General features: G+C 44.5%; 2 protein-coding genes and 1 long non-coding RNA gene across 4 annotated transcripts in view; all 3 read right to left on the bottom strand.

Moving 5' to 3' along the window:
- The window catches only part of LOC124344197, a 28,829-nt gene extending 16,141 nt beyond the window's left edge, over positions 1–12,688 (bottom strand). Inside the window, exons 1-4 of one of the 2 annotated variants that reach the window (XM_046797704.1) lie at positions 12,635–12,688; positions 12,047–12,310; positions 3,664–3,981; positions 549–685 (exon numbers count right to left, since the gene is read on the bottom strand). In XM_046797704.1, coding sequence (XP_046653660.1) covers positions 549–685; positions 3,664–3,981; positions 12,047–12,297 — 706 coding nt within the window. In that variant the 5' untranslated portion in view covers positions 12,298–12,310; positions 12,635–12,688. Of the gene's footprint in view, positions 1–548; positions 686–3,663; positions 3,982–12,046; positions 12,592–12,634 lie in introns of those variants that run through there. The other variant, XM_046797696.1, reaches the window with a different exon arrangement.
- Positions 4,950–7,586, bottom strand: LOC124351104. Its single transcript, XR_006921378.1, has 2 exons — positions 7,292–7,586; positions 4,950–7,216 (listed from the first exon to the last, which is right to left on the bottom strand). It is a non-coding gene; the product is annotated as an uncharacterized LOC124351104 (long non-coding RNA).
- Positions 12,239–13,777, bottom strand: part of LOC124346410 — a 31,748-nt gene continuing 30,209 nt past the window's right edge. Inside the window, exon 9 of the mRNA XM_046798377.1 lies at positions 12,239–13,134. The gene's annotated coding sequence lies outside the window, so the exon portion shown is untranslated. The remainder of the gene's footprint in view (positions 13,135–13,777) is intronic.

Here is a 13,777-nt window from a genome sequence, read left to right as displayed (position 1 = left end):
ATTAGTCAAGAGAACAAAGAGAGAGAGAGAGCCGGAGAGTCTGCGTGTTTGTACTTTTTTGGGGGGTTCAGAGAGAAAATTAAGATGTAATAGGAGAGCGAGGCGGGCGGAATAGTCAACCGAGTCCGACATTTTCCCGCCTACTTTTTTTTGAACCGGAAGAAAGAAAATAAGAAGAGTGTCCCGACCTTTAATAGAGTTTGGACCCAGTGGTCCCCGTTTTCTTAATAACACGCACCACAGTCATCATCCATCACAAACAACGTCGGTGCTGCTGCGTGAAAGAGAAAGATGTCTGGCACTTTCTCTGTTTCACCGGATTTCTTTTTCTTTCTTTTCACGTTGGTTCCAGTCGACGTGGCGGGAAAAATAGAAAAACATTTTTTCGAGCGTTAATGGGGACATCATCACCATCACCATCATCATCATTTTGATGATGAATGTGTTGCTTTCTCGCAAATCATTTTAGCGCTGCTCTCAAGTGAATAATACACCGTGAAGAATGGACCGCTGATAATACAAGTTTTTTTGGAAAATTTTCTACTTACTAGATATGGTCCAACTGCGGCGGATGCCTCTGGCCACAATGTCGCCGGCGTCGACTCCGTCTTTGCTGAAACGCTGCCGGCTGGGCCTCCGTATAAAAGAATTCATCCATTCGCCCGTGGCCGCTTCCACCGATCTACTTTTTGGAAATAGAATTTTTTTTTTTTTTTTTTTTCGCTTTAGAAATAGTTGCGTGTTCTCACTAAAACATTTTCGGAACAATTTTCCATGTCATCAAGTCCGACAAAAATCATTTGACGTCCGCGCAGTTATTATCAGGGAAATAATAAACATCCCCCCGTGGGAATTTCGTCTATTAGCTCTTTTATTTCCTCCTTCTTTCCTGGAACGCGCGTGTAACATATGGAGAAATAATATTCATCCAACTTTGCCTATTTGCCCAAGACCACAAAATGGTTATTTTTTTCTTTCCATTCTGCGGATGTGATTGTCCCAATAATAACCGCCGGGTAACAACAATTGAATCAAGTCGAATTTCTAACTCAACGAACGAATCATTCAGAATTTCCCCCCTGGCAATGTCTATCAGAAAATCGTTGTCACCCATCACTAGTCAGTGCAGCAGCTGGTCGTCTCGCCATTTTGATGATTGAACGATTTGACGTTTGTTCCATCCAATCGGAATGGGGGACTAGAAACCCTATAGGTGCGTTCGACGTATAACTGTGAATAATGGCCGAACCTAACCGAATGTGTGTGATGAAGGACGACGACCAGACAAAACAACAACAAATGAACACGGGGAATTTTTTCTTCTTCTTCTATTTTTTTTTTTTAACCCAAGTCGGTCGATCAAAGTCAATGGCTTCCACAGAAATTCCATTTTCTTCAGTCGTTTTTTTTTTTCAGTGAGAGTTTATTATATTTTTCTATTTAAGGGAGGAGATTTTTGTTGGACGTAACGACGTTTTCCCATTTTTTTTCGCCTGTGAGAGAATTTGTGTTGTTGTTGTTGAAGAGTTCTTCTTTTTCTTTTTTGGAAAAAAAGTTATGAATGGCTTTCGGCCTGTTAAGTTCGCCAGTTGTCCGAAGAAGAAATACTTTTCGACTTTTCACACGGCAGCGTGAATAAGTATTTCTTCCTCTTTTATTTTTTTTCTCCCGGGAAATTCACGCCGGTACTACATATATCTACATATATTCCTTTGTTCGAGAAAAGAAAAGAAATGAAGGATGTTGTACCTAGACTACCATCCAGCACCACAGTGCTTACACACTATATAGCGGCTGTTGACATCACGGAAAAAAGATTTTGGCGTCGTTTTTTCGATTTCATTTCACGGCAGATGATTTCGTGTGTCCATGTGAGAGAGAAGAACCAAAAATAAAAGAGGAATTTCCTCCGCTGGAAGAAAGAAAGACGCAGGGCTATTCTATTTCCTTAATGGTATTTTATGGCACGTAACTAATAGAAATGAGGGTGGCTATTGTTGCCGGAAGAAACTTTGTCTCTTCTTCTTTTATCTGCTGCTGCTGCTGCTGCTGCGTGTACACAAGTTCCATCCTATAGACGGGCGACTACTACTACTACTTTCGTGAATCGATACGTAACTTGACCCTGATTGTTACAAAAAGGAAGGGCCCTCTAGACATTCCGAACTGTAGATCTTCAGGTCCCCTCTCTTTCTCTCTTCATGATTACAAAATATTACATTATCTCGTGTAAAGAAAGAAGAAAAACCGGCTAGAAAAAAACGTGAAGAAGAAGAAGAAAACCCTGCGGGAGATGACGCCCATTATTTTTTTCCCGGCAGACGGTCCAAAGAGCTGCGGGCCAATATGCACACAGCAGACAACCTCTACAACACAGACGGGTTTTTTTCCTTTTTATTCTTTGCTCCCCCGTCTATTCTTGTATTATTTCTTCGACGTGGTGGTGAACTTTGAATGTCCGTGATGCGGTGGATCTTCTCTGAGCTCAGAGTTGGGAGCCAGGACCAGCCGACCAGACCTTTGATCAGATAAATAGGGACAAGGTTTATTTTCACTTCCTACATGAGAAGGAGGAGCTGCTGCTTTTTCTCCCGTTGTGTTGCTCAATTGAAATTAAGTTTAAGGTTATTTTCAAAGTCTTTGGCTGCTGGGTGGAGCTGCAGTTCAATTGATCACGCGCGGGCGTCTTAAGACAGACCGTCTCTCTCCTCAAAGTGGCCCACTGATGCCGACTGATGCACGCAGCACTTGATTCTATCAACACACAACGAGACTAGCGAGCAAGTCGATGGGATCGCTCAAATATTTGAAAGGGACGAGGAGGATTCCTGGTATTGGATGAGAGAGAGAAAACTCACGAAATTATTCGGGTTTCTTTCTTTTTTGGCCTTTCTTCCTTCCAACTAACTGACAACAGCCCCCGAACCGTTAGACTTTTCAACAGCAAAAGAAAAAGGGGGGCGCCTCTGGTTGATTCTTATACTACACTAATCAATAACATCCAATCGAAAAGGAGGTGGATTGTTTGCAGGTAGGAGAGCCGGTTTTCTTCTTTCCCCCCCACTCACGAAATAACAAACACATTGCCGATTGTTTTATTCATTTTCTCCCGTCCGTCTGGCTCGTTAAATTCCGGCTCTTGGCAAATGGCAAATGCACTTTCCACTTGAAGATTATTTCCATCGCGATTCTCGATCCTTTCAATGAGACTGAGAGAGGGAAAATCAAACTCACGTTCGATAAGCTCCGGCACTTGGACCCGCTTTATTCCATATCCGTCAAGGGGGACGGATGAGTGTTTTCGTGACTCATTATTTCCGGTGTAGTCTTTTTGTTTTCCCCTTTTTATTTGATTATTTTGTGATTTTTTGACTGGGCACTCCATCGCAAATCCCATCAAACAACCAAGTGCCACCTAGTAGGGGCTTTCAATGCAAGTCAATGATGCGACTGGATCTATATATATCACGCTCGTCACCTACGTGTGCAGCGTTCCAGCAAACGCCCCCGCCCTTAATTGAGGAAGTTTCCAGCCCGCTGATCCCGACACAACCGATCGAACTCTTGTGCCCCCCCACGTTTTTATTGCTTCTACGTCTATACTCTTATAGGACTCTAGCTTATATACTGTGCAGATTGATTCAAATGATTGGAGTTACTCACGCTGTTTTGTAGCAGACGGTGCAGACCCAATCGGTCCCGCCGGAAGTGGATGAGCCCGTCGCTTTTGGCACGTTGTACTCCCTGCAGGCCTTGCAGACTCGCTGTCGGCAGGACTTGCAAAGGGCCCCTCGATTGATGATGCGGCCCAGACCGGTCCGGCACCGGGCGCAACATCGGCCGTTGCCGCTACCGCCATGGGTCTGTTCTGTTCCAGCCGCTATTGTAACAACTTGCTGCTGCTGGTCGCCAGTTGTGTGTCCTCCGCCCGTCTTCAGGGCGCCTTTCTTTCGTAGAAACTGCAATTCCGTCTTGAGGCGACTGTTGTAAACAAGTAAAAAAGAGAAGAAATAAGAAAAAGGCATTGAATCATCAATCAAGGCCAGCAGCAGCAGCAACATCGAATTGGGAATAGACAAACAAACAAACAACAGGGCCATCTTCAATCGACCGTGAAAACGAGCCAAGGCACCAAAAGGAAAAATAGGAAAAAAGAAATGGCGTAGGCGGGATTAAATTCTATCCCGGATTTTTGAGAGGACCCAGTCAACTGGGTTGATGTTGTAGCCTACACGTTTACCTGGATCTATTTTTTCCCTTCCTTTTTCACATCAACGCCGCCATTCAAACAGAAATAGGAACACCCACAAACAGAGAACGAAAAAGGGACCAGAGTGTATTAGACACTTTGGATTACATTCGAATTTCCTGTCCTACTCTGGTCCCCCCCTTCTCGTGTTAACAACAAAACAACCTCCTCCCTCCCTGCCTTCCTCCTACCTCTCTCCAGCGATTCCGGTGGAGAGGAGATAAGATGAAACTTTGGATCCGCAAGTTCTTTCTCGTGACAGAGTTTCCAGGATAGTGAATCGGTTGACTAAACACGAAACATATACGTAGACGCGCCGCGCCAAAGTTGTTAAGATTCCCGATGAAATGCAAGTAGTTGCACGTGGCCTTTACTTCTATGACGAGCCCTTAAAAAAGAAAAAGTCGAGGCAACTTCCAGCAGAGCGTTTTCCCCCCAGTCCCGAAAAAGCAGCGCCAGCGCGCAGATTTCCACCAAACTCTTTGGAATCTTTCAAACCTCTTCTCTCTCTCATCTTTTCCCGCTCGTGCGTGTGTGTTGTACAGCGTCGGAAAAAAAAAGAAAACTTGACATGTATATGGACAAAAACTGAGGGAGGAACCAAAAATATTTTCGGTTAAGGGTTTCTGACTCAAGACTTTTCTGGGTTGAAGTGATGAATGCAACATTTATGCAGTCGCCATCCGTTTCCCCTTTATTCTTATTCTTATCCGGAATCATCAGCCAATGAATCCGAAATGATATTAGAGATGGCTCAAACATAACCACAAACACTGACCGAACAAGGTAATGCTTCTTCTTCTTCTTCTTCTTCTTCTTCTTCTTTTGCTTAAACATTATCAGAAGAAGAAGAAGACGAAGACGAAGAAATGCGCGTGGGTTTTTTGATGGCCCAACCCGTCGAGAGAGAAGCAAAAGGGGAAAGAAGAAGAAGAAGAAGACGAAAAAGGCCAAAAGGGAATAAAAGATGAAAAAAGGGGCGAAGCGGAGAAGGAACTCAACTTGCACGCCGCTTCGGGGCGCGTTCACGATAACCGCCAGCAGAGTATAGTCACCACCGCCACTACCACTGCCACTAACAGCCAACAGCCAAAAAGTCCTACAGGAAAATATGCGCACAAATCCAAACGCCTTTTACAGAAGTCCCGAAAAGAAAAAAAAGACGAAACCGTCGAATAGAAATGAAAATGCATAGGGGACGACACAGCAGCAGGCAGTTCAGCATCAGCATCAGCAGAAAATATATGCAACGAATTCTTTTGGGTGGATGCCTCCTCTCGTTGACCTCGAAAGAAAAAGAAAAAAAATACTCGCCCGGGTACCTCGTCGTACTTTTTGAGAGATTTGAACGTTCAAGTCACATAGTCGGCGGAGATGATAGAAGACATGGGCGCACTTTCACTTTGCCGTGATTGTGTCGTTTCAGAGGAGAAAAAAGGGCCCCAATAGAAGTGTCTAACCGAGCAGAAAGAGAAAAAAAGGAGGTACGCCAAAGAGTAATTCACCCATTTGGGTTGAACGTGAATGTGCCGTGTCCCGCACAGTCAACAAAAAATGGATAAAAAAGAAAAAGGAGAGATGCTTAAACTGTGCGCCTTATTTTCCACGAGATGCAGGCCAAGGTTGTGTGTGTGTTTCGTTTTTCAAACTTTTGAGTGTAGAACCGCAGAGAGAGCGGCTGCTAGTGGTGGGGGAATTGTTTCTCATTTCTTTAGAGTAAGAATCAAAAAGGAGGATAAATGGAACGTTATTCTCATTTTTTTCTTTTTATCATTTGTCCAATCAGATAAAGATTGAGGACCTGCTCTACTCTCCCAAGGATTGCCTTTGTGAGCTGCTCCGTCGTGATTCAATAGAACGTTATGGAATCACGCTAATGATGTCATATCGTTGTCTCTCGTGCACGCCTCATGCGTGTACCTTTCAGAGATTCTTCTTCTTCTTCTTCGGCTATTACCGTCCTGCTCAGATATGTATTCAAAGGCTCATCAGCCAGTGTGTCTCTCATGGCCTACGGGCCATGCCACACTAGCACATTGTAGCACCTGCGTTGTTCGTCTAGCACCTCCAACATTCTTTCGGCTGAACGTGTGTACTCTACCCTCGAAAAACAGACTTTTAAAAGAGCTCTAACGGGTGGCGTGAAGGGGTTACGGCGAGCAACAACGACAAACCCGACAAATCTGGGTTAACTGGCTTTTATTATTAGTAACGTCATTTTCGAGAAGAGAGAACACAAAAAGGACGGTCCGTTGCTGGTGAATGTCGGGATATTACAAGAAATCGTGAAGCGGCCATAGTTCTTTTTCCAAAAGTTAGGCTCATTTTATATTATATAGACTCGATGGGGGCCATCGCATTCCTTTAAGACAAACACGTCCACGACGAGCTCCGTTGTTGGACAAAAACATTCACAATTTGGGGTACTACTACTGCAGCAGCAGAGTACCCATTACACGCGTATACATAGCAGAAAGAAAAAGAGAGAGAGAGGGGGGTATGTTTTAGTTACCGAGCTGCTGCTGGTTAACGTTCTTTATTTGGCTGTAGTTGACCCGGATTGATGTCAACACCAGGCCAGGCCAGCCAGCCAAAGCCGCGCGTTTTTACACGCACACAACATTTTTCTTTGCCTTTCGTGTGTTCTAAACAACTCGTTTCTTTCTTTTTTTTTCTTATTCAAACTAAGACACGAGTGGAGAGAGGAGGGGGGGGGGTAGAATTTGGGTTTTGCGGGACACGACGGCGACGTGAGCGGTTTGGTTCAAAAAAAAAAGAAACAAAAGAAAAATAAAGAAAAAATGCGCCAGCCGCGCCGATTATTATTTCTTTGCCAGGCATTTCAAAAAGAATTAAGGTTAGAAATTCGCGGATGAAATGTTGAACTCGGAACTTCCCCTTTTTTTGAGGTTTTTTCTTTCGGGTGGGTGGGGGGAATTGAATTGTAGACATTTCTGGCGCGCGGGGCTTTTGAAAAAAAAAAAGAGAATCAAACTCTTGACATGGAAAACATTTCGGTGAGAAATATGGATTCATCCGTACCACCATCAGGGGGATGAGGAGCCTCACTTCCTGTGCCTTTTTCCCTTCCAAATGTGGCCAAGAAAAAACAGGAAAATTGAGGTGAAGGAGGAAGACGAGACGGGGTTTTTACTCATCTGTTGCTCACACGAGCGAATAATGGATGACCTCAACGAGCGCCAACACGTACGTAACTCGCTAAACACGCAAAAAGGAAGGGGACCCACCCATCGGGGCACAGGACCACTTGTTGATTGACCACAGCTAGATTTCTCGGTGTAAAGTGGGAAATAAAAAAATGACAAATATTTGATACGTAACTTTACCTCATTGGTGTGGGATTTCAATTCAACTGATTATACAATGTTGTTTCTCTCTTTCCAAATATTCCCGGTTCGGTTCGTTTGTACAATCAACACTTGGTTTTAAAACATGATTAAGCGCGCAATCACTCGAGAAATAATTTCAAAATGAAATCAAAGTCGATGCTGCAGCAGCGGAGGATGTACACGGAGGAGCGGCCGACAAACACTGGCGAGCTTGACTGAGGGCCAAGATCAGAATGCAGCGTGAGTCTCTCTCTCTCTCTCTTGTGTGTGTGTGTGTGTGTGTTTGTGTCAGCAGAAGAGAACCACACACACAAGCAACCAGTCAGCAACTATACCACAGGCTAAAGCTCCGAGAGTTCTCCCATAAAATAAAATAGAGAAAAAAAGGCGCCCCAAAGTGCCCCGGAGCGCTTATTATTCTCTCTCTCTCTTCTCCTTCTTCTTCTTCTTCTTCTTCTTATACATGTTATATACGTTATATACGTGTGTGTGTGCGTAGTAGTAGAGAACCATCACAGCCCAACCCACCTGTCTTCTATCCTCCAACCACTGCCACCTTCAACCAGCACCAGCACGATTGCCCAGCACTGCGCTTTTGGTTTGAATTTTCTTCGTTTTTATTATTAAAACATTTATCGGCGATGAAAAATGCTCCCTCCTCTTATGCTGGCCGTGAAACACTTTTTTTTTTATTCCTTCCTTCCCCCTTTTTTTGTGTTGGGCCAATTTTTAGATCTAGCGCATTTTTATATCGCCGATAAATATGTTATGATGAAGTGTAGGTACCGGTGTGCATATAGCCGAGGGAGAAAGAAAGAAAGATGCGTGTGTGTCTATAAAAATGGAGTTGGATGGCGACGAGCTCTTTTCTTTCGGTCCTATCGGTTTGTCATGATCAATGGAAAAGGACACGGAGAATAATAATAAAAGAGACAACGTGAAATTCAAAACGCCAAGTGAATAACAAACAAAAAACGGGAAAAAAAAAAGATTCTTCTTCTGCCCCAAAAATGTCGATTCACTGTGTCGATTTCACCTCCCATTTTTATTTATTTTTTTTTCTTCTTATTTTTCAACCGAAAAATTCCCCATTCCAATTTCCCACAGGTTTCGAATGTTCGCAGTTTTGACACATTTTTGGGGATCCTTTTTTTTTTTTGTCGCTTCCGAATCCTCCTCCTCCCCCCTTGCAAGGAATAGAAAAAAAAGGTCCTCCACGGATCGCCGGCCAAGATCTTATAAGGTATGCGCTGCACACACACACACGGACGATTGTGTTACAAAGTATTAATCGCTGTGACAATGGAGAGAATAGAATAGAAATAAAAAGTAAAACCCTCCTACTCGATACATCCCCCTCTCACCGATGGATGATGGATTGATGGTGGTGGTTATCCACACACGCAGTTCTTTTACTTATTGTAAATAATAAGAAAGGGAGAAAAAAGAAAAGAAAAATGTTCAAGTATATGTATACAAGCTATCGCTTTGATCGCCATTCCGTCAGTTGGGCATTGAGTGGAGAGGAGGGATCGTATCCTTCTTGGCTGCCATCACCCTTGTTAATCCGATATGGCCCCCATCCACTTTTTCGTGTGTCCGGTGCCATATAAGTTTTTATACACTCGGCACAGTGTCTGTGTGTGTCTAGCATTATTACAAGGTTGTTTGGGTCGGAAAGTGCTGGGCTAAAGGTCCCCCCCCCCCCTCCCACCCCTTATCTACAACCCGGAGACCCTCAACCATCCGCCAGTGCTGGCCCGGAAGAGTGTACGTCTATCAATATAAATTTCTCGCTCCGTCTGTTTCTCCATATCGGACCATGAGAGGATCCAGCAGGGCCGCCGCTGCTTGTTGACTTGTTTTGGTGTAATCATAATTCATCCGAGCTATAGCGAAAAGAGTGGGGGGGGGGGGGGTGATGGGCGATGACTTCATCCACTCGAAAACGCCATGAGTCGTGAAAATGGTGTCGATACGGTGCGGCTCCTTGGCGCCGGCCAGGATCCCCTTTTCTTTTAAAAATCTATATTTTTATACTCTCGATTCTCTTTTGATATTCTGTCAAGGAGGGGATATGTATACCTTGTTTGTTGTTGTTGTTGTTGTTTGTCTTGATGGCAAGTGATTTCCGTTCCGTCTTTACTTACAACGGCCCCATTTTCGACCCCAAAACGGCCGACGGTTGGGTGTCCCTAACGTCTACATTGTCCGCCACGTCTCTCCCCTCCATTTTTCTTTTCAATTCAAAAAGATAAAAAAAGATAAAAAAAAAGAAAAAGCAGGTCAAAAGGTCCTCGTACTCTCCATGGAAACATTTCGGACTAATAACATTCGACTCTGCTATGCTGCTGCTGCTGCTGCTGCTGCGTGATTGTTGCGTAATTTATGCGCTACACTATACAACAAGTACCGAGGCGAAAAAGTATTCACGATGCCCCCCCTCTGCCGTCTGAAACGTCGGGACGCATTATCTACAGTTTCTTGTGTTTATATTCTCCTTCTTCTTATTGCAAAAGCCCTCGAGGTGGTATAGAGGTAGACCGAGTGGGAGACGGAGGTCGTGACGTGATAATGAAGGATCCGTTCGTTTGATCATGGAAACACCTCCCACCCACCCACCGCCGCTGCTCGAGTGGGATGACGACGACGACGACGACGAGAGGCAGCCGTGAACGAACGAAGCGACAACAGCCGAAAGAGAAGAAAAGAAGAACAAGGCTTATTCTCTTTGAAGATAAAACAAGACATGAAATTAAAAGGTGGCCGACCTTGTGAACGTGACCCAGTTACTTTGTGCATACGCACTGCAATAACCATCGCCTGACGTCACAAATCTGCACACACACACACAACTGTCTGCCGTGCCATCACACCTCTTTCTTTTTTTTCTTTCTTTTTTGGTTGGGAACAAACCAACAATCAGTTCGTGAGCTGACTGGTTGGCTGGCGAAAATAAATTTTATTATTTGTAATGGACAGACGAGAAAATAGAAAACTGACACTTTGTGTGGCTTGGCTTTTTTTCGGCATGCACGACCGCACGAATTATTATTATTATTACAGTTCCTTTTGACGAGTTTCCGATATACCCGGGCAAATGATATTCACAAAGTCCCCCCCCCCCAACAACAACAGCAACAACACGTCCCGCTTCTTTTTACGACACAATGGCGTGGCTGGAAATCCAGGATATGTAAAGAATGGGAAATGTGTTGTAATAGACCACCAATTGAGCCAACCCCCTTCGTGATGGAGGGAATCTGGCGTGCAACGGACAACAGCAGACGAGTCAATACATCGTCAATCAAAGGGGGAAAAAACTTCAATCAAAGAAATCAGAAAAGAAAAAGAATTTTCCCAGTTGGGCCAACAGGTACGTTCGTAACATGGGAAAACCATCGCCAATCGCCAAATATTGACTTTTCTGTCCGTCCGACAGTCCTGACACGCTAATCATTCCTTCACCATGTACGGACACTTCACCACCACGTACGTGAACGACGGAACGAAAAAAGAAAAAGAGAAAAAAAGGAGATGACGGGCAAACGATAAACAAGTTCCGAGAAATTTTCTTCTTCTTCTTCTCCTTTGCAGTGAAATTCTTCGTCGGTCATTTGCCTGGCGATGGAAATGCGCCTCATCTTTTGATGGCCGACTTGATCATCTCTCCACTCGATTGGCTGAGCGGCTGAGCCCCCCGTTCAATTGTCTCTGTGTGGGTGGTCAAAAAGCGACGACGATCTCTGTCGGGAGTCCCTAACCATCCATCACCACCAAGCGATCTAAGCCCAAACAACAAGATACACAGTGTACGGGATTACATAATCCAACGAAAATGGCGCCGCGCTGAAAATTCTTTTGTCGTGAGATATTCCATTCTTGTTCCGTTTCGTGGCTATTATGTGGAGAAAAAACAAAATCTGTCATTGTTTGATTCATCGGTTGTGTGTGTGTGTGTGTGTAGACGATGGCCGATTTCGTATGCAGTAACACACTTATTTGCGCATATAGAGGTTGGTAGAGCCTTTGGCGTTTCCCCATGGCACTCGTGCAGCCCGTTGCCTATAGCGCACCCACCGAGCGGATAATGATATAAATCAAGCTCGGGCAACGAATATAAGCGGCGACACTGTTATATCACCACCACCGCCACCAGAAGGGATCAAGGCACTCCCGCTCCCGATGACGGATGATGAGATTGGCGGTACGTACACAACAACAACAACTAGCGGCGGTATTGTCGGCGAATAGAAAAATAAAATAAAAGCTCAAAAAAAAATGTACAACTATACAACACTAAATACCGAATGACACAACAGCTACCACCAAGAAGGATGATGAATCCGCTATTCATCGAGTGAATGAGCGACGCCGGGTGAGAAACAAACAAAAAAAAGCCGATTGGCGATTGGCGGGAGGAAATGAAATGGTAATTAGAACTTACCGAACGCGATCCAATTCGATTTGGCGTAGCTCGACGTCCCGACGCAAGACATTCAAAATGTGTATCCGCTCCGAATCGGTGTAGTTGCGCCAGGGGATGTCGTAATCGGGGCTGCAGCAAGAGGACTGCGGGATGGGCGTCGGCGTCGTCGGTGTAGGCGTCGGCCGATTTCTTTCGTCGTCCACGCACTTGTTTCGACTCGACCGTGTGAGGGCGACATGACCAACGACCTCCTCTTCACCACCTTTCATTTTTTGTCGACCACTGAAGAAAAAGGAAAAAAGAAAAAGCGAAAATTGTTTGTTTCTAATCGACGATTGAAACGACGCACTTTCGCTGCCAGCGGCGGCGTCGAAACAAATTGCGACTCGGCACAAGAGAAATAAAAAAAAACAAAAAAAATGTGTCGAACGAAAATGCAAGTGAAACTCGTTGGGGGAAAACGGGACGGAGCCGTCCAACGGCCGCCAACCGACTGACGAGATTTTCTTCCAAAAAATCAGATAGGCGGGCGGACTTGGTGGTGGTGGCAACTTGGGAAACATCAAACAGGAAGTTGTGTAAAAAGAAAACAAATATAAAAATTACCAGGAAAAAAATGGGTTGTCGTCGTATTATTCGCCCTCCTCCTCTACGGTTTTTCGGTGGGTTTGCTGCCGAACAAAATGAAATAAAAAAATAAATTTAGGAAAAAGTCGAAATCAAAGGGGTAACGAAAGAAAAACGAATAAGGCACACAGACCAAAATAATAAAAATGTATTTTTCTTTTTTGGACAAAAGCTGACTGTGTCGGAGAGCCCCCAAGGTCCTGCTGGGGACCCGAAAAGAAGTGGACGGTGATGAAGAGAACGATGACCGGTGATCAACAAAGCGGCTCTACTTTTTTTTGTTATTCTTATTCTCACATCATTGTATAGTGCGTTGCCTCTATGGTCTCCGGTGTGTGTGTCTGTCCGTGTGTGTAACCGCACGTTGCCAACGTGACGGAGCCGAGCTGCGTGTTTCACTTGTGGCGCAGATGATATGGCACAAACTGATCCTTACTTTTTTCTTCCTTTTTTCCCAAGGAATTATTTTCTTGGAATAACTAAAAATAAACAAAACCCAAGTGAAATAAAGAAGTTAAAAAACGAAAAAAACGAAAAAACGGTGACGATTATGGTGACTGACTGAGGCCATTAAATGGCGGGACTGACGATTGCCTGGTGAAAATAGACGAGCTATACTACAGTCAGTGTCTGAACGAAATGACGCAGCGACAGCTGGTGCCCAGCTAGGCAACAAATCGACAGGGGGTTATAGCCTAGTAGCATGTTGATTCAACTGCTGTTTTTTTGTTCTAAACAGAAAAGAGAAAAAGAAAAGAATATAGATGGGCGTAAGGATATCATTCCCGCTAGATTCTGGTCGCCTTCTGTCTCACATTTCGTTTATGTCCAGGACAGAAAACCTCGGGTTCAACGCCGGCGACTATAAGACGACGAAGACTATTTCTTTAAAAAAAGGATCGGCGTTCACTTTTACGTCATACAGAGAAAGGTTGAAGGCTGCTGTAGGAGTAAGAGAAAACAAGGAAATGGGAAGCTGAAAGAGATAACTGACCGCAAGAACAACAGCCGGTCGTGACTGCGCAGTTGTCACCGCCGTTTTGCGGTGGTTGTACTGCTGGTCACGTCAAGCCACATGTTGTTCAGACACTCCCGCATGTTTCCTCACACGCTATCGACAAA

Source organism: Daphnia pulicaria, chromosome 1, assembly GCF_021234035.1.
Source record: "Daphnia pulicaria isolate SC F1-1A chromosome 1, SC_F0-13Bv2, whole genome shotgun sequence".
Classification (NCBI taxonomy): Eukaryota; Metazoa; Arthropoda; class Branchiopoda; order Diplostraca; family Daphniidae; genus Daphnia; species Daphnia pulicaria.
The sequence above is the reverse complement of the archived record's forward strand: the minus strand, read 5'-3'. Positions and strand labels throughout refer to the sequence as shown.